At 42.9% G+C, this 20,894-nt stretch overlaps 1 protein-coding gene across 2 annotated transcripts in view; it reads right to left on the bottom strand.

Annotated features, from left to right (window-relative positions):
• Positions 1-211: 211 nt before the first annotated feature.
• Positions 212-20,894, bottom strand: part of IQCK (IQ motif containing K) — a 125,767-nt gene continuing 105,084 nt past the window's right edge. For both annotated transcript variants that reach the window (XM_032605537.1, XM_032605538.1), the window contains one exon: positions 212-1,059. In XM_032605537.1, the coding sequence (XP_032461428.1) occupies positions 1,004-1,059 (56 nt within the window). In that variant the 3' untranslated portion in view covers positions 212-1,003. The remainder of the gene's footprint in view (positions 1,060-20,894) is intronic.

The raw sequence follows: 20,894 nt of genomic DNA, 5'->3' as shown, positions 1-20,894 counted from the left end.
GCAGGTGCTTTTTATTCATTGATAAAGAGCTAAGGCTCATTTTTGATAGATAATATATATTTATTAAATGTATTAATGTGTGTTTTATAATGTACCTTTATCCTCCCCTGGCTGACTGTTGCATACTTTAAAAAAATCGTGAAAGAAATTTCAGGACAATCAATGTGTACCATAAACGACTGTATATCAATATTACAAATTTAAAAGATTGTAAAGCATGGGCAAATAGGTTTTATTTTCAAAATGCTGTTCTTAACACAAAAAATAAAGGCTTTACTATTTACTTAAGACGTGTGGTAGCTTGTCAAAACAACCCAATACAACTACTTGGCTTTCAGATCTGCCTGGCGGCTAAGTCCGTGGCATTTTGAATGGGAGAATCCCGGTTAGCAGCAAACTGCAGGACAATTGAGGGTAATAAGTCCGTTTACCCATTAAATGAGGCATTTCTAGAATGCTTTGGGGCCTAGACAACAAAAATTCTTTATCTTTATTGTTGTCTGGGTTTAAGTGTCTTATCTTGATGCAGTCAAAGTTAAGGGTCAGTCTCCTTGGGAAATGATCACAGGCAATAATGACTTTTTTATGAAAAGAGTACTCACCGGATAAACTTAAAACCCACTGCAGAGGTTTGGGACTTTATTTTAAATATGGATCTTTGCAAAGGTGGCCAAAACCGGGAAACTGGTAACTAGAGAAAACTTCAACATCTCTCGGAATCAGAGTTCATTGTACATTTTAGCAGTGGTTGGTATAGAAGAATATTCCTGAAGCACTGAGGAAATATACGGATGAAAGAATAAAATTGGGGGATAATGCAGAAAGTTAAAACTAGTACTTTCTTATGATAAACTATTTGGAGTAAAACATGTTTGCAACGAAAGATTCTTATCCGAATGCACCAAATCTAGCTGTTCAAGAAAGCACAATAGAGGAAGCATAACTTGAACATTTTCCTCAAGTGGAGTAACTGGAGCAAAGAGGGGAAAGGTATCGACAGCTGTTAAGGTTGCGGAGTCTTAGCTGCAGCCTCTTCTTCATCCTCCATTTTGCATTTTACTGCAAAGAAATGAAAGAGAAAGTCAGGGTCGATTTACAAGCCTAGACAGACTTGGCTTCTGGAAACTGCAGACTTTGATACACAGAAGTCAGTTGCTTCGAAACCCACTGAGCGACTGCGATGGTTCTGGTCCCGTGGATCTACCGGGGAAGAACACAGGGCCTTTGTCCTCCACCGGCAGCACCTGAAGTTTCAAAGCCACTTCACGTAACGTTCACGGCCATTCTGAGTTCAGTTCAGAAGAAGGTCAAAAGTATGCTTTGCAGGTCGGGGGCACTGAAGGAAGGAAGTTTTACTAAAGATGATGACAGATTCGAGGCTCTTGACTCAACGAAATCTGTCACCACTCACCCTGTTCCCCCCACACCCAAAATTAAAAACTCAGGACAGCACTGGGGTCAGTTCGAGGCCAGAAGAGAATCTTTTCTAGTCTTTTACGGTCCGGACAAGAATGTAATCCGGGTGATTTCCTGAGTCGGCCAAAGAGGAAAGTTAGCTGAACGCAGAGCACTGCACTATTTGTAAGGGTAATTGTCCCAATAGATAAAAGCCCCTTCCGCCAAATATATGGAAACCCAGTCCCCTGGTGGGTGGGAGATCCATTTGGAAAGACCCTCTCTTTTTAATAAAGCTTCGCTTCTAGTGTCCAAGTTAATGCCTGAAGGGTTATTCAGAGCAAGGCTGCAGGCTCTGGCCATGCTTGAAGAGCAGTGTTCGCGTAGAAGGGGTGTTGGGGGTTGGTACTGTGTAGAGCAGGGGTTTCGGTCGAGCCTGAACTCCCAGCGGCTGAGGGCACACGCTGGCCATGGACCCCATCACATGCAGCACAGTGGACTAAACAGGCTAGCCCAGCAGTCTTCAGGCTGGCGCTACACAAAGACTTCCCAAGGGTTCTTGGTCATGGTTTATTCAAAGACAGTTTCCAAATCTTGGCTTTCTTGCGTGGACTTGCAGTTGCTCATTTCCCTTTCCTACCTCTCCCCATCCTGGCATTACCCAGGGTGTAAAAAATCCCCAGGTGCCAAACAAGGACGCAATTTGAAATGTTGGCATCCCCAGAGTCTCCTTTACTTTCTATACTTAATAACTATCAAATTTTAGAATGTATTTAGTTGGCTTTGTGAACTAGTATTGTATTAATAACTCAAACCAGAAAAATATTTTCAATACCAGGAGCCTGTGGTCACAGGAAAATTAATTTTTTTTCAATGTGTACTATTTTTGTTCCATATATATAGAAGCTGTACAGGTAACCACAGTGAAGACTCTGTGTGCCTCTAGGCCTATTGATGATGACAATGCATGAGCGAGGATGGTCCACACCTAGGAGGTGCTCTCCCAGTATCCCGCTGGCCCATGACGTAATCTAGGATATGAATGTTTAGCAACAGGCTGGGGTGGCGGAGTTCTGATTTGTAGCATTTGCCAGTTTCCATGTCTGATTTCAAGCTACCAGCCTGATGACATAAGACAGAGGTAGGGAGGGGCGCACACAACCAGATGGAACAGCTCAGCACAGGGCTGTTCCTGATCCCCACGGGGAGGTGTGCAGGGAAACCCAGGCGCATGATGGTTTTCCACGTGTGGTTGGGGGACTAGCAGTGTTTGCATCACTGGGAACCTATTAGAAATGCACATCCAGGCCCCCCGCCCCAGACCTATAGAATCAAAACTTGGGGGTGGAGCCCAGCCATCAGTATTCTTAACAAGCCCTGCCCCCCGCCCCGGTGATTCTGATGGACACTAGATAAAGTTGAGACCCACTGACTACTGGTTTTTTATGCTGGGTGCGTTTAAGAATTACCTAGGTAGCTTCTGAAACCTGTTGGTACCTGGATCTCGCCCCAGACATTCTGATGTAATTGGTCTGGGGCCCGGGCATCAGTATTTATTCAAAGCTGTGTGTTGCTAAGATTCAGGGTCAAGAATCTTTCTTGCTAAGGGTCAAGAAACCCAAACCGTGGTTGGAGTCCCTTAAGGAAACGTGAATGCAAAGACCCTCAGAGCAGTTCACAGGAGTCTCAAAGTCTCAAAACTTAAGCCATTTGAATGACATTCTCTCTGGCCTACAACTGGCAGACAGACACTTAAGGCTACTGGTAGCGTGGAAGGAAAGAGGAATTGGCTGATGGGAGGAGTTCCCAAGCCTTGGGTTTTCTTTAGTTCCTCAACCCTGCTGGAAGGAAGAATTCACCTGCATGCCTTTCCTTTGTCCAATCCTGTCATGCCTTGAGACCCTCCTCCCCACACCTAGATTTTGACCTTGCCTGGGAAAAAGCCCCTCTCTCTTTTAGATCATTATACAAAAGTCTCGAAGGAGGAGAGTAGAAAGGGATGCTGGGGACACTCCTTCAAGTTGGAGAGTCAAGACACTAACTAGAGTTGATGGACTGGAAGTAAAGGTGTTGTGAAGCCTCCTGATGGAATCACCTGGAACTCTGAACACTCCTGGTGCCCAGCCCCACCCCAGCCAATCAAGTCAGAATCTCTGGAGGTGGGGACTGCCCACCGGTGCAAACACACTGGAAAACTGGCAATATTAAGTGAAACTGAGCATGCACGTACACTCCCCACAATGCAGCGATTCCATTCCTGTATCCAGCCCCTGGAGAAGCCCTTGCACACGTTACTGGCAGACATCGGTGAGGATGTTCATGATAGCAGAAAACTGGAAACAACCCCAAAATCCATCACCAGCTGACTGCATAAATAAACTGTGGTTTACTGGAACAGTGAGTATACAGCACTGAACCCCAACGAACCACAGCTACCTGTGTCGGCTTACCTTAGCTTACGGTATTGAAGAAAAAGATGCAAGGCACAGAATAATACATACAGTGTGATTCTATGTATAGCAAATCTAAATGTAGAGGGTTGCATATAAAGATGAAGAGAATCTAAATAAAAGCAAGAGAACGATTATCACAAAAGTTAGGGTAAGTGGCTTCATGGTGGGAGGGGGAGCTTTAAAAGTGTTCAGTGTTCCACTTCCTTAACTGGTATGGTGGTTACCTGAGTGTTTGCTTTATAGCTATCTGTGTTTTATGGTCGCTATTATATGTATATTTCATCTCCTCCCAAGAAAAGAGTTGATGGACTGGAAGTAAAGGTGTTGTGAAGAAGAAGAAATAAAGACGGTTGTCTGTAACTTGAAACTACAAAGTCAACTAATTAAGGAACGGGAAAGAGCAATTTAACTCTTTCGGAGGCGGGGGATGGGATTTAAGTGAGCTAATTCTCATCTGTCACATCAGGAAATCAGGAGATAGTGTCTAAACTTTTCCCTAACCCTAACCCTAACCATAACCACCCAGAGAAACAGCTCAGAGCTCAAAGTGACTGCCATAGAAGAGGGTGACCGAGATGATGTTCATTCATCCTCCTGTTTTATCCTATATACCTGTAACCCCGGGAACCATGTATAAGGATTGCTTTGCTACAAATTAAGAAGCAGATAACATCTCTCCTTAGTGGTTTTCCTCCTCCAGGTCTCGGTGGAACCTTGCACAGGCAGGTTATTCAGTAGAAGGAGGGGGCAAGGGAAGAGGCAGTGGAGGGGAGCAGGCAGTGAGATGAAAGACCCCAGTTTCCACCTTAGTTTAGAGACATCACTGTGGTTGGCTTCCAGCACCAACACACGGCTGCCTCCATGGCCCTACGCTGTCCTTGTACCCCTTGGCGGACTGGTGCAGAGCCAGTTACGGAAGACCTTGAGAGAGAGGAAGATCCCAGAGTGATGCACCAGCCCTCCAGCTTCAGTTAAAGGCAGCGTGACAAGAAAGGTCTTGCATACTAGTGAGACCCGCTTACGCTCTCCTCCTCTCCACTGCCCCCCGCACTCTCCTGTTCACTCAGTGACAGAGCTGAGAACCCCAGACATGGCTAGAGAAGCTGCCTAAGACATAGGGAGGAAATTCAGGGACCACAGCGTCATCCAGCTACTCATTCAGTGTTGCCCAGATGTGGCCTCGGCACAAAGGACCAGCTGGGGCAAAAATACAGATTCCTGGGCCCTGCCTCAAACCTTGATAATCAGAATCTCGATGAGTGAGTGGGAATCGGCACCCACCACCTCTGCGCTTTGAGTGATCCTTCTGATGTGACAAGTTTGGGAAAGAGCGCTGTATCACTCAGCTATCACTCAGTGCCTGTTTCCTGAGGGCCCACTTCTGAGAGGGGCCCTGCCTCCTGAGGGCCTGGGAGGGGCAAGACCCGCAAAGTGCTCAGCACTGAGTCTGATCCAGAGACACACACACTACATATTAGCTATTACTATTTTCAGGGCACAGTCTTTGACCTCAAGAAGCTCACAGAGGGGGAGGCAGGAAAATTAACAGGGAATTAGAGATGCCTACACACCAAAGAGAGAAGCTGCTTCAGTAAATGTGCCTCCATCACACAGATGGGTCCTGGGGTTACAAAGAGAAGACTGGTTCACACTCTCAAGTCAGCTATATATATTAAAAAAAAGTTTATTTTTCTTGAAAACAAGTGATTCCTATTTTATATTTAGTTCTGAGTGAGATGTTCATAATACATCCTTTAAATGTGACTGCCCTGTAAAAAATAAAATTACATTCATAACTAAGTGGTGGCCCAGCATTTCAACTCTTAAAAAAACTAAATATAGATAAAACAATTGAAAAGAAATGGGTGAATTTTTGTTTTCCCAAATGTCTACCGTCCACGTGCATCGCTATACCATTGGGGAAAACTTTCTAAAAGAATTACCAGAAAATATACCAGACAGAAGATAAACAGACTATCAGGGCATCAACATGTACACGGTCAGGCAGACCGCAGAGGTGGGGAGAGGCAGGGAGGAGGAAAGGTCGGGAGCTGGGGAGTCCCAGGGGAGCTGGCCTCCCAGTATCAGCAGACCCACTGTTGGGAGACCCCAGGGAGAGATCCACCCAAGGGTGAAGTTGCCTTAGTAGAGGTGACCACTGAAAAAATATTAATGAAATGTATGCTAGGAATAGTTTCTGATCGGGGAATTGGTAGAAAAGTAATGTTTCCCCCTCAGTTTGCTTGTTCACAGAAGGGTAGACTTTGGTGTCAAGCAGACCCAGTGTTCAAATCCTGGCTCTGCCGTCTGCTAGCTGGGTGACCCCAGCCCCAAACCCATTTCCTCGTTTGAACTAAGTAAAATAATCTTGACCTCACGGAGTCCTTATGAGATCAGGGAGATAATGTACCGAATGTGCCCAGTGCAGGGACTGATACGTTGTAGGTATTCAACAAATGTGACTTCTTTTCCGCTGAGTGACCTGTAGAAATACAAGCTGAAATGCGGCTAAAGAGTTCACTTAGCATCTTTTAAAACTTATAACGTGTCACTCATCATCTGAAAGTTAGTTATCTTGCAAGCTCAGCTATCAAACATGGCCAAGGATTTGAAAGTAAGCAGAAGAAGCCAGTGTAGATGTTTTGGAATGTGTGCCCCAAACTCTGGTGTTTTAGTTGCAGGAGTGTTTCTGAGACCTCTCTCAGAGCTTGTGTGCCCATCCTTAAAGCGTAATTCGGGCAAGCTGAGCTACCAGATTTCCTCAGAGCAAAACTGAGTTTAGAAATGAATTTGTGTCCCAATGGCTGATAAGCACCTAAAAAGGTGTGCATCAAAGAAATTAAAGCCACAGTGAGACAGCCACTGCACACCCACCAGGATGATTACAATGAAAAAGACTCATCAAACTAAGTGTCGGTGAGGATGCAGGACAACTTAATGCTCAGGCATCGCTAGTGGGGATGGGAAACAGTGCCAACACTTTAGCAAATGATTTGGCAGGATCTTGCCAGATTAAGTATCATGTATATACTCTCAGGCCCATCAGTTCCACTCCTGGCTAATCCTCAAATGAAGTGAGTTTACATCCACCAAAAAGCATATACAAGAATGTTCATAAAAACTGGATACAACCCAAGTGTCCATCAATAAGAGATATACACATTGTGATACTATTCACAGGAAAGCATACTACACATCAGTGAAAAAGAGGAAACTACTGCTGCCCTCAACATTTTGGTTGACTCTCCCAGATGTAATAGCCAGCAAAAGAAGCCAGGCACAGAGTCCATACTCTTTCCATTTATGTGAAGTTTGAGAATAAGCAAAACTATTCTGTGGTGACCCTTCTTCATCCTGATCCAGGTGCTGGTTACATGGTGTGTGCATACAGAGAAGTTCACTGTGCTGTACACTCAGGACTAGGGCACCCTGCTGTCTGTGAGTTTGACCTCAACAAAAAATTAAATTAAATTAAATAAATAAAATAAAACAAAATAAAATAGGAAAATGGGGAGGAAGAGAATAGGCATCAAAATCTGAGGACGTTTTCATTCAGATCCAGGGCAGAGTCTAAGGTGCCTGACAGGCCCTGAGGGCTCCACACCTGAAACAGGTTAGTAACCGTATCACACTAGTAAGTAGAAAATCTGCATTTACTGAATGCTAGACATTATGTTCAGGGCTTTACACAAATTTATCATCTCGTTTAATCACCCCAGCCACTCTGGGAGCTAGATGCTATCATTATTCCCATTTACCAACGAGAAAATTAAGGCTCAGAGACACTAAGCAACTTGCCCAAGGTCACAGAGCTAAATAAATGGCCCTGCCAGAACTCTAAGCCTGGTCTGAGTCCAAAATCCATGGTCTTAACCATCATGTCATACTAATGCAGAGTATGAATTGGGGTCCCTTATCATCACCCAGATTAATCCAACAGAGCTTAAAGTCAGGTTGTATACTTTCCAATTAGGAGGTAGGGGAGTGCACAATATATATTACCGAGGTTTTTTTTTTTTTCTGTTTTTACTGGACTGAATTTTTAAAATAAGATTATTTTTCAATTATAAAAGCTGTTCATAGTCATTATAGAAAATCTGAAGAATACAGAAAAACATATGAAAAAAAACCTCCACGTCCCCACTGGAAGAATATGTCATGGAAGATTTTCTTTCTAAAAAGAAAGAAGTGTTGACGTGTAGAGGGTAATGTCAATAGTCTGGTATGTTTACCCCCCTTTCTTAACTGTGCCAGATGTTGGGTTGTGTTATTTTGAGGAAAGTTGAGGCAACTTGGAAGCCACAAGGCACTGGGGCAGATGTGACAGTCTTGAACGTGCAGTAATTACTGTTGTTGACTTCTAAACAATGTAAACTCAGGGCGAAGTCTCCTGGAAGGCAGCATTTTAAATGGAAACATTTGGTGCTGGAAGTGACAACAATAGTTATATTAAAACAGAATCTCAACATCAAGTTTTGACCCTGGAAAGGATCTTGATTTCTGGAAAGAGAGACATTTAATAAAAGCCATGTTTTTCACAGATGAGGGAAACTGAGGCTCCAACAGGGGAAGAAATGGCGCCATTGGAGCACAGCTTAGTTGCTCAGGGCACACCTTCTGGAGCCAGGCGACTTGGCTTTTACCATCATTTACCAACTGGGTGACCTGAGCAAGCCTCTTAACCTCTTTGAAGCCTCAGCTCCCTCACCCATAAAATGGGGACAGTAAGACCTTCCTCTCAGGAGACTGCGAGTGTGAAATGAGACGGTACCCATTGCCTGGCACATGGTAGATGCTCAATAAAATTATTTCTTAATTATATAGGCAATGCAGTGGCTGTAGAAAAGCTGGAAGATATGCTTTTTTAAAACAAATATTTAAACCCATTTTCTTTAAATTATGTAAGTGAGCTTACATCATACTCATATGTGTTTATACATCTATTAGTATTTTCTTTTTACATCTGAATTTACAGGGGTAGCTCCATTTCACAGTTAGCATCAAGACTGGAGATTTAGCACAGCAGCTTAAACAGCCACCATCTAGTAGGCTGTCCTTCTAAATTCTGCGTCTTCAAAAGCCTAGGGAGTCAGGGCTGTGAATGAACGCAGAAGAACCCTGTCAGCCGTGTCTTATGACTTTTTTACTTACCTCTGCATTCTCAGCTGCTGCCGCCGACTGAACCTTTAGAAATATCCCAGGCATTTTGAATGAACTCGGGTTATAAACAGTTCTCATCCAGTTCGGACTGGCAGAAGCCCTGTATATTGAATGCTGCCTTTAAGTGAAATGGAAACAGACCCTCCAGTTTATTTTTATATAGCTCCTCTGTGAGTATAACAAGCTAATAACTAATTGAAAACCTATTTCAATCTGTAACTAGGGACTGGGGCAGTATTCACTCATTATCTTGGTAGTGGGTCCAGAACGCGAGGCAGACAGGGGTCCAGTCAAGAAACCCCGATGACGAAGCCAACTTTATCAAACCTTAAAAGAAGGAGATGGGAAGTAACGTTCCAAGAGTTTCAACTACAGAGTTCTTTCTAATGGGAAGCCCACTGGTGTACTGAAAAGAAAATTTGAATTTTTCAAGCCCTGACGTTGGTGAGAAACTTACTGACCCCCAAACAAAACTACTTTTTAGAAAGGATCACTCATATCATCTAGTCATTTTTACCCCCTAAATGTCTCCTAAACCCATCCACTTCTGTCCAGTTCCACTGCTACCAGGTCATCCGATCCATCTCCCACCTGCAGCCATGCTCAGCTTTCTATAAGGCCCATCTGATGATGCCACTGCCCTGCTAAAGCCCTTTAAAGGCTCCCTGCTGCCCTCAGGATCAAGCGCAAAGTCCCCCGAGGCCACTGATCCCTCCCAGCTCCCCGGTGCCTCACACCCTGCTCTCATCGCTCAGGCCTTATTTCAGTCCCCCTTCCAGGCTCAGGGTCTTCGCCTCCATCCTTCCCTCATCCAAAAGCCCTCCCTGCCATTCACATCTAGTTAATTTCTAGGGGAACCTATTCAAACCCCCTGCTAAAGTCTCTCGAGGCAGCCTGAACTTCTTCGGAGCACTCGCCACAGTCTGTAATCATGGATTCACGTGATTACTGGAATAGTGTCCGGCTTCCCCACTAGGCTTGAGTTTCGAGTAGAACAACGTGTTGGCTTATGTTCTCCACTGAACCTCCAGCATCTGGCAGGTCCAGTCCTGCGCCCACAGCAGGCGCTCGATCAATCTTGGCTGAACCAATGAATGAAACCCTACTCTAGCTTCCTTTGAAAGCCCCCAGGCCTTTCTCTCTCAGACTCCGGACTGTCAAAAGGACACACATCTTTTCCAGCAATATAAAGGATTCTCCAGGTCAGTGGGGATGCCCAGACTTTAGTATCGGAGAGACAAGTATTTGCATCCAGTCTCTAGCACTTACTACCAGCATGCCCTTGGCCTAGTCGCTAACCCTCTCAAAGCTTGTTCCCTCACCTATAAAACTGGGTTCCTTGCGGATCTTATTGCACAGGGTAATCTTGATATTTAAATACATTAACTGAGATCACATACACAAATCCGCCAGAAGAGCGCCTGGCACACAGCAGATGCAACAGGTGCTTAATAAATGGCGGTCCTCGTCAGGGTTCAAACCGCTGTTTGCCTCATTTCCTAGGCAAAATATAACAAAAAATAACTTGAGGTCTGACGTCTTCCTTCTTGCCTTCCTTTGCCAGCACCTATCGTGTTTGTTGACTCAAAGACCGAAAATGACGAACGTGCCAGACACAGCCATGCTCTCTTGGAGCTAATATATGTTTGAATTGAAAGATAAGTGTTTTCAATATGCAAACAATATCTTCAAGAGTTACATGAATTGGGTTAAACCCTCCCACAGCCATTGCTGGGAAACGATCCTAAGGCACTGATCTTAGATACAAACAAATATTTAGGAATATGGACGTTTATTTGGTGCATGATATCGAAACACTTCTCTTTGGCTGATGTGAGAAAACATTTAATGGCTACTCAATCTGACCGCAATTCCCAGGCTGATAGGAAAGACATGAACGTCACCTCACCACTTCCTCACAGGTAGACCGCTCCATTTCCGCTGCCTGTTGCAACTTTAATATAGCTAGCAACAATAACAACAACAATGATGAAAAGAATAATAATCATTATAAGTACTATTTATTGAGTTCTTACAATATGTCAGGTGGTGTACAAGGTCATACATCCCTACGTTGTCTCTAACCTTCAAAACGACTCTCTGAAGGTATTATTATCTCCAATTTTCAGATGAGAACACTGAGGCTCTGAAAGGTAAGTGACTTTTCTGAGATGCAAATGTGGGATTTGACACCTCATTTGCCTGTCCCTATTCTACTGCTCTTCAGGAAATCATCTCAAAGTTCGAATTAAAAGAGTAACGTTTCCAATATGTAAAAATATCTTCAATAGCTGCACAAATGAAATTAAATTCTCTTAGGAATGAAGGCAGCCATGGCAGCAATATTTATAATGGTGAAACTTAGAAAGAAGTGTCCAATAAGAAAAAATTATGTCGCTAATCATGTAAAATAAGTTTATAATATACGGGGATATGTTTACCATGTAAAGCTAGGTGAAAAACGCAAGGATACATGAAAATAACTTCTATGAAGTATGATCTCTCCAATGTAAACTTAGAGATCCATTTTCAAAAAGATTGCATGAAAGATGACAACTGGAAGTTCAAGGGACCCAGAATAGCCAAAACAGTCTTGAAAAAAGAGAACAAAGTTGGAGGACTCACACTTTCCCATTTAAAAACTTACTAAAAGCAATGGTAATTGAGACTGGGTGGTACTGGCATAAGGATAAATATATAAATCAATGGAACAGACCTGAAAATCCAGAAGTGAACACTTATTTATTAAATTTATGTATTTATTTATTACATTTATGGTCAATTGATTTTCACCAAGGGTGGTGCCAAGACCATTCAATGGGGGAAAGAATAGTCTCTTCAACGTATGCTGCAGGACAACTGGATATCCACAGGCAAAAGAATAAAGGTGGACCCTTAACTTACACCACATACAAAGAGTAACTCAGAATGGGTCAAGGACCTAAATAAAATCCCTAACACCATAAAGCTCTTGAAAGAAAGTGAGTGGAAAAAAGTGGTTTAGACATGGTCCATGGTCCAATAGATCAGACAATGATTTCTTAGATATGACACCAAAAGCACAAGGAACAAATGAAAAAATAAAGTGGACATCAACAAAATTTAAAACTTTCATGCTTCAAAATACACCACTTTCAAGAAAGTTAACAGACAACCCATGCAACTGCAAAACATATCTCTGATTAGAGACGTGTCTAAAATACATTTTTAAAAATCCTTACTACTCAATAAAAGACAGACAATCCAATTTAAAAAGGCAGAGGAGGGCTTCCCTGGTGGCGCAGTGGTTGAGAGTCCGCCTGCCAATGCAAGGGACACGGGTTCGTGCTCCGGTCCGGGAATATCCCACATGCCGAAGAGCGGCTGGGCCCGTGAGCCATGGCCGCTGAGCCTGCGCGTCCAGAGCCTGTGCTCCGCAACGGGAGAGGCCACAACAGTGAGAGGCCCGCGTACCACAAAAAAAAAAAAAAAAAAAAAAAAAGGCAGAGGATCTGAATAGACATTTCTCCAAAGAAGCTATACAAATGGCCAATAAGCACCTGATAAGATACTCAACATCATTAGGCATTAGGGAAACATAAATCAAACCACACTGAGATACCACTTAACATCCACAAAGATGGCTATAGTCCAACAGACAGATAATAAGTGCTGGTGAGGATGTGTAAGAATTGGAACCCTCATCCACTGCTGGTGGGAATGTAAAATGGCGCAACCACTCTGAAAACAGTGTGGCAGTTCCTCAACCAACTGAACGTAGAGCTACCATATAACCCAGGAATTCCGCTCCTTACTATATATACCCAAGAGAAAGGAAAACGTGTCCACACAAAATATTGCACATGAATGTTCATAGTGGCATTATTCATAATAGCCAAAATGTGACAACTCAGATGTCCATCAACCGATGAACAGATGCATAGACGTGATACATCCATACAATGGAATATTATCTGGCCATGAGTTGTATCCCCCTCAAATCCATATGTTGAAGCCTTAAATCCGCACATGTGACTGTACTGGAGATGGGGCCTTTAAGGAGGTGATTAAAGTTAAATGAGGTCATAAGAGTAGAGCCCTGATTTGATAGAACGGGTACCCTTATAAGAAGAGGAGGAGATACAAGAACACTCCCTCCACTATGTGGGGACACAGCTAGAAGGCAGCTTCTGCAAACCAGGAGGAGAGCTCTCACCAGACCCAACCATGCTGGCACCTTGATCTTGGAAATCCAGACTCCAGACTGTGGGGGAAAAAAATGTCCGTTGTTTAAGTCACCCAGTCTACGGTATTTTGTTATGGCAGCTGAGTAATACAAGTCATAAAAAGAAATGATGTATTAATATGTGCTACAACATGGATGAAGCTTGAAAACACTGTGCAAAGTGAAGATGCCAGTCACAAAGGCAAATCTATAGAGATTGAAAGTCCATTAGTGGTTGTCTGGGAATGGAAAGAATGGGAGTCTTGCGGGCTTATAGCTAACGGGAGTAGGGTTTCTTCTGGGGGTGATGAAGATGTGCTAAAATTGTAGTAATGGTGGCAAATTCTTGGACTATACTAAAAGTCACTGAATTGTATGATATATGAATTATATCTAAATAAAGATTTTTTTGTGTTTTTTTTTTGCAGTACGCGGGCCTCTCACTGTTGTGGTCTCTCCCGTTGCGGAGCACAGGCTCCGGACACGCAGACCCAGCGGCCATGGCCCACGGGCCCAGCCGCTCCGCGGCATGTGGGATCCTCCCGGACCAGGGCACGAACCCATGTCCCCTGCAACGGCAGGCGGACTCTCAACCACCGCGCCACCAGGGAAGCCCCAAATAAAGTTATTTTTAAAAAAGAAAGATGACATTTTTATAGCAGTTATCTCTGGATGGTGAGACTTAGAATTATCTACGTTTTTGTTCAATTTTCCACAAAGGGCAAGTATTACTTTACTAATCAGTTAAGAAGAAAGTTATTTTTAAAAATTCTGTTAAAACAAGTGACAGCAGTATTCTCCTTTCCTACAAAGCTGACAAAGCTCACATCTCCTCAAGAGTCGAATACACACTAATGACAACTCCTCCGGGCCTGGCTTCTCAGTGTTTAATGTTCTCTCATGTACATTATCTCATGTGAGATTCACAACCTCTTTGTGCTGTAAACAAGGCAAATACCTATTTTCTTCCTGAATGTATTTATATCCTGCTTCCTCCCTAAAAGGATTTCAGATAATTTACAAAAAATATACAGTTAATAAAAATAGAAAAAAGAAAACCAAGTCTGAAGAGAAATGGAGAATTTAGATATGCTAACCAAGAAGAGTCAGTAAGTTGCTATAAATGAGGTTTAAATTGAACTCTGAGCTTCCTGGCAGACTAGGCAAAAAGGAGAAGTTAGGGAAGAAGCAAACCATTTCCCCAAGGGGAGCTACATTTTTTCCTGGCACCGTTTGCTGGAAACATTTCTCATATGGGGATTTATTTTTGTAAAAAGATCTAATGGACCATGATCCAGGAATTCTACTCCTAGGTGTACACTCAAGAGATACTCTTAGATATCTACCAGGAATGCTCATAGCAGTTTTATTCATAATAACTAAAAACTGTAAACAACTCAAATATCCATCAAGAGTAGAGTGATAAACAACTGTAGTATATTCATACAAAGGAATACTATACCACCAGTGGAAAAGAACAAATTACTGATACAACCAAGATGGCTGAATCACATAACATGTGGAGTGAGCAAGCCAGATATAGAAGACTTTTATTTAAATGATGATCAAAAACAGGTAAAACTAGTCGAGGATGATAGAAACCAAAACAGTGATTACCTGGCGGGCAGGGGGTGAGAGGTCAGGAAGATGAGGTAGGCGGGGTGGATTGATTGGGATGGGGCATGGCGGAGCCTTCAGGAATAATGGAATCTTGACCTATCTTGACCTAAAGCTGGTTGGTACATCTCAGATCCTCTGTCCATTTTTAAATGTTTGGGGGTTTTTTTGATGTTGACTTGTATGAGTTCTTTGTATACTTTGGATATTAACCCCTTATCAGATATATCATTTGCAAATATCTTCTCCAATTCAGTAGGCGGCCTTTTCGTTTTGTTGATAGTTTCCTTCTCTGTGCAAAAGCTTTTTAGTTTGATGTGGTCCCATTTGTTTATTTTTGCTTTTATTTCCCTTGCCTGAAGAGACATATCCAAAAAAATCGCTAAGACTGATGTCAAAGAACGTACTGCCTATGTTTTCTTCTAGGAGTTTTATGGTTCCAGGTCTTACATTTAAAAGAATAAAACTGGACTACTTTCTCACACCATATAGAAAAGTAAATTCAAAATGGATTAAAGACTTAAATATAAGAACTGAGATTATTTCATTTTTAAAAATGCATGTGGCAAGCCACTAATTGTTTTCACCATCCACAGTGGGAAAAACACTGCTCTAACATGATTCATAAATTGTATGATTTACAATAGTAATTGATCATTATTGAACCCCTACTGTCTGTGAGTATTGGACTAAACGTGTTACATGCACTGTCTCATATGGGTTTCTCTAGGATCCAGTGAGGGGAATACTTTTATAATTTCTATTGTACAGATGAAGAAACGGAAGGTCAGAGAGGTTAAGTAACTGTCTCAAGGTCACACAGCCAGTGAGAATTTATAGGTGAGCATTAGCTCAAGTCTATTTAACTCAAATAACCTTGCCTCTCAGTTGGGCTTTTAGGAGGGTGTTAATTTCATTTTAAAGTTAGAAGATGGAAGATCAGGAAGGTTAAGTGCTTTGCTCAAAGATACACAGCTAGGAAGCTTCCAATTGGGGTTTGAATATAAATCTTGGGAATCCAGGCCCAGTACTCTTTTTTTTTTTTGCGGTATGCGGGCCTCTCACTGTTGTGGCCTCTCCCGTTGCGGAGCACAGGCTCTGGACGCGCAGGCCCAGCGGCCATGGCTCACGGGCCCAGCCGCTCCACGGCACGTGGGATCCTCCCGGACCGGGGCACGAACCCATGTCCCCTGCATCGGCAGGCGGACTCTCAACCACTGCGCCACCAGGGAAGCCCAGGCCCAGTACTCTTGCTGCCGCTATTAGCGGCTCACTTGGACAGCTTCAAAGGTCACTCTGAAACCTCTTAAACGACAAGTCTTCAGATGCCACGAAAAGCAAATGAGGGCAACTCCAAGACACATGGTGAAAGTAGAACACATACAACAGACTCAGTCTCCTCCACCTCCCTCCTGCTCATGGGATAAAATAAAGCACTTTTTAAAAAGTCTTTCTATACACCAAAGTATTATCAGTGACAGCATGGTGGATACCCTCTTTTGATCTCTTGATACTTTTCTGTATTTTGCAAAATGAGAATGTATTACTTTGATAAAGGGACAGTTTTTAAGTTGTTCTAAAAGGAATCAGTCTGTCCTTCTTAACACCTAGCCTCCATAGCTCTATACCTCTAAAATTTTCCACGTCCTGGACTAATGAGAGACAAATCTGAAAATTGGCAAGAGACTTTAGCTGCTCAGATCCTAAATTTAGATCCTCACGGTGAATACCATGCATCAACAGGGTTGGACTGGCACTTATAGAGAGAAGGCGGGACAATTAGATGGGTGGGACCACTGCCCTTTAAACCAGGTTAACAGGCGTAAAGGAACATGTGCTTCACGCTGTCAGCAATTTAATCAGAGGTTGGGTCCTGATGGATTTCGCATGAAACAAAACACCAACAGATTTCTCTGGAGCTTACCTCCATAAATAACATCTGTGCATTGCGGCATCGGAAGTGGGGAAGAGGAAGGACTCCCAAGCTGCCCAGTCTGCTACTTCCTTGCTGGGTGGCCCTGGGTATACTGTTCAACCTCTCTGTGCCTCAGTTTCTTCATCTATAAAATGGACACCATACAGTACCTACTTCAAAGGGCTGCTGAGAAGACTGAGTTCCTACTAAAGATGTGCTTGGAACATTGCTTGCTTCATAGTAAGCACACAGGAATGTGAACAGTCCTTTTTATTATTTTAGAAAAGATGGATAATATATTTCCTTTTATTTATTTGGTTGGTTGCTTGGAAACAGTTCTGTTTACCTTAGATTGACTTTGTCCATAGGGTGTTTACCAAGCTGGATGATTTGGGAAGGGTATTGTGTAACACAGATTCAGTCATTTAATCAACAAATGTTTCTTGAACATCTACCACATACATGCCGGGCACTGTGCTAGGAGTTGGAATAGAGCGGTAAACGACACAGAAAGGAAAAATCATCCAAGCTGCCACAGGAAGCTTCCATATTCTAGTGCAGTCACACAAACAATAAACAAAATAAATCATTAAAATCCTGGGCAATTCAAAAGAATTAAAAACTTAAATAATTATTAATCGGTGACTAAATACAATTAAATACATCACATAGTCAAAGACAATTTGTTAAGGAACTAACATAGCAATTACAACATAACAGATCTTCTACATGTAGCCACCGGAACAAACAGAGGACACGGGGCACCCAGCCATCCTGGAGCTGGCATTGTCCCAGATCCTCTATTGCAGCCAGGGTTGAAGGGCAATCACACATTTCTTTATTTCTCCAAAGCTGCAAAGAAGAATTGGCACCGACACCAAGTTCTTCATCTGTGCCCATGCATGTTGTAATAAAAGTTTGGAAGCAGTCAGCTCTTTTTTTTTTTTTAAAGATATCATATTCTTATTATGTAACTGCTACACTTCCACTTTTTAAAAAAAATTAATTAATTTATTTATTTTTGGCTGTGTTGGGTCTTCGTTTCTGTGTGAGGGCTTTCTCCAGTTGCAGCGAGCGTGGATCACTCTTCATCGCGGTGCGCGGGCCTCTCACTGTCATGGCGTCTCTTGCCGCGGAGCACAGGCTCCAGACGCGCAGGCTCAGTAGCTGTGGCTCACGGGCTTAGTTGCTCCGCGGCATGTGGGATCTTCCCAGACCAGGGCTCGAACCCGTGTTCCCTGCATTGGCAGGCAGATTCTTAACCACTGCGCCACCAGGGAAGCCCAGTCAGTTCTTTTTGAATCACCCTGTAGATAACATGCTAGTTGGGGACAAGCAGGGCAGAGGGATGGGGGTCGGGGGGTCAGGGAGGGCACACTGAGAAGATGACATTAAGCAGAGCCTGATGGAGGTAAGGGAGCGATCCATGAGGTAATTTGGGGTCTGTGCCGTCATTGTTTTTCCTCCTAATTTTTTTTAGTGTGGTAAAATACACATAACATAAAATTTACCATCTTAACCATTTTAAAGTGCACAATTCAGCGGTATTAAGTACATTCATATTATGCAACCATCACCACCATCCATCTCTAGAACTCTTTTCATCTCGCAAAACAGAAACTCTGTACCCATTAAACAAGAACTCCCCATTCTCCCCTCCTCCCAGCCCGTGGCAACCACCATATTCTAAGTATCTCATTTTAGTGGAATCAAACAGTATTTGCCTTTTTGTGACTGGCTTATTTCACTCAGCATAATGTCCTCAAGGTGAATCCACATTATGGCATGTGTCAGAACTTCCTTCTTAAGGCTGAATAATAGTCTATTGTATGGACATACCACATATTTCTTATCTATTCATCCACTGATAGACACTTGGGTTACTTCTACCTTTTGGCTACCATGAATAATGCTACCATTAACATATGTATACAAACATCTCGTTGAGTCTCTGCTCTCTTTCTTGTATTTACCCCAAAGTGGGATTGCTGGATCATATGGTAATTCCAATAAAAATGTATTAAGGAACCGCTTTATCTGCATCATTTTACATTCCCACGAACAATGCATAATGGGTCCAATTCTTCCACATCCTCACCAATACTTGTTATTTTCTATTTTTTGATAGTATCCATCTTTATGGATGTGAGGTAGTCTGTGCCTTCATTTTTATTTTATGTAACAGATTTATGAAAATATAACTCACATACCATACAATTCACTCATTTAAAGTATGCAATTCAATGGTTTTTAGTATATTCACAGACAGGTGCAACCGTCACCACGATCAATTTTACCACATCTTCATTATCGCCCAAAGAATCCCCATACCTTTTAGCTATCACCACCATTCCCTCAGCCTCCTGGCCCTAGGCAAGCACTAATCTACTTTCTATCTCTATAGACTTTCCTATTGGGGACATTTCACATAAATGGAATCATACAATATGTGGTCTTTTGTGTCTGTCTTCTTGCACTTGGCAAGCTTTTAAGTTTTTCAGTTTTCAAGGTTCGTCCACGTTCGAGCATGTATCAGTCCTTCATTGCTTTTTAGGTGTGGCCTTCGTCTCTGCATTGAGCTTCTGTTGCACTTCTGAGAGCATGGATTCCAGACCTCTCCCACAGCCTACCCATTCATGGACTGGTGGAAGGGAAGGGTGTGAGAACAGCAAGGCAGTATGGTGTTGTGGAAAGTTGTCAATGTCCTCAGCTCTGCTCTTTAGCAGCTGTTGACCAAAACCAAGTGACCTAACCTCTGAGACAGTTTCCTCCCCTGAAAGATAGGGGTGATAATAGTCTATGCTCATTCCATTTGTTGTGAAGATTAAAGATATAAAAATATATTTAAGGTACGCGGTAGGCACTCATGAGGCTTTCTTAAGGACCGTGGATCTCTGCAGACACCCAGGTGTGGCAGCTAAGGATAGAGGTAACGCTGTCCTGCAGGCTGCACACCATGGCAGGAGAGATTTCCCATCACCCTTCCTCTGTAAGCTCCATTTTCATTCAGAAAGTCACCCCTGGGTGTGACAGACGCAGGTGTGGTGATAGGAAAGCCCTCAGTCTAGGAAAGACGCTTCCCACTCCTCAAATATATGACCAAAGAGAAACTGCCTTTAAACATCCCTACTCTTCCCCCCAAAATTCTCCTAAAGTGCCAAATACCCAGGCTACCCTTCCCTCTTCTCCCCTCCCCAGTTACTCTCTGGCTCTCACTCTCTCACCCCACTCTCTCCAGCAAAGCACAGAATGTTCCCCATCTATTGCTTTTGCCTTCGATCTTGAGACCAAACACCCAAATCCAACAACCACCACCAAGACAAGAGCAATAGTTTTCCAAGGTTTGGATTTGCCCAACAATAGGCCTCTTTGCCCAGGAGGCAGGAGATTCTACAGCAAACACCTATCAGATTTCCTGTTTTATAGATTTCCTGGCTCACTTCTTCCACTTTTCAAAGAAGAGAGCAAGGCCCATCTAGCTGGTAAACTGCAGAGTTGGGCCAGGAACTCAGATCCCCTGAATTTTAATCCAGATGATATTGCATTAGTGAGAAGAACCCTTGCAAAGGAAGATTTTGAATCCAAAGCTGTTACTGGAATCTTGCAGCTAATCCATAGTATCAGGATTTTGCTGATGTGGTTACAACAAATCCACTACTAAGAATAAACACATGTAATCCCTTTCTCTGGCCTCTGGCCTCACACATCCTTGTAAATTTCCCCCAGGGGATTCTAACCTGCATCCAGGAGTGAGAACCACTGCTGCAGGTAAATTACCTGGCGTACATTTTGTTTTTCTTGACAGTTTAAAAAATATTACTAAAATCAGTCACCAGTATTGATCATTCACTTTGTGCCAAGGATCTATTTAATAGGATACCTGGTATTTAATATTATTTAATCCTCACAGGAGCCCTCTGGGATGGGCCCTAACTGTCCCCACATAACAGAGGAGAAAACGGCTTCAAGAGGATGAGTGCCTTGCCCTGACCACTGATGGTAGGAGGCAGGACTTGGTTCATTCAGATCCCAGAGCCCATATTCTTTTTTTTTTTTTTAATTTTATTATTTATTTATTTTATTTATTTTTGGCTGAACTGGGTCTTTGTTGCTGTGCGCGGGCTTTCTCTAGTTGCAGCGAGCTGGGGCT

This window comes from Phocoena sinus, chromosome 15, assembly GCF_008692025.1.
Source record: "Phocoena sinus isolate mPhoSin1 chromosome 15, mPhoSin1.pri, whole genome shotgun sequence".
NCBI classification, from domain to species: Eukaryota; Metazoa; Chordata; class Mammalia; order Artiodactyla; family Phocoenidae; genus Phocoena; species Phocoena sinus.
Note: the sequence above shows the minus strand (reverse complement) of the source record. Positions and strands in the feature narration are given on the sequence as shown.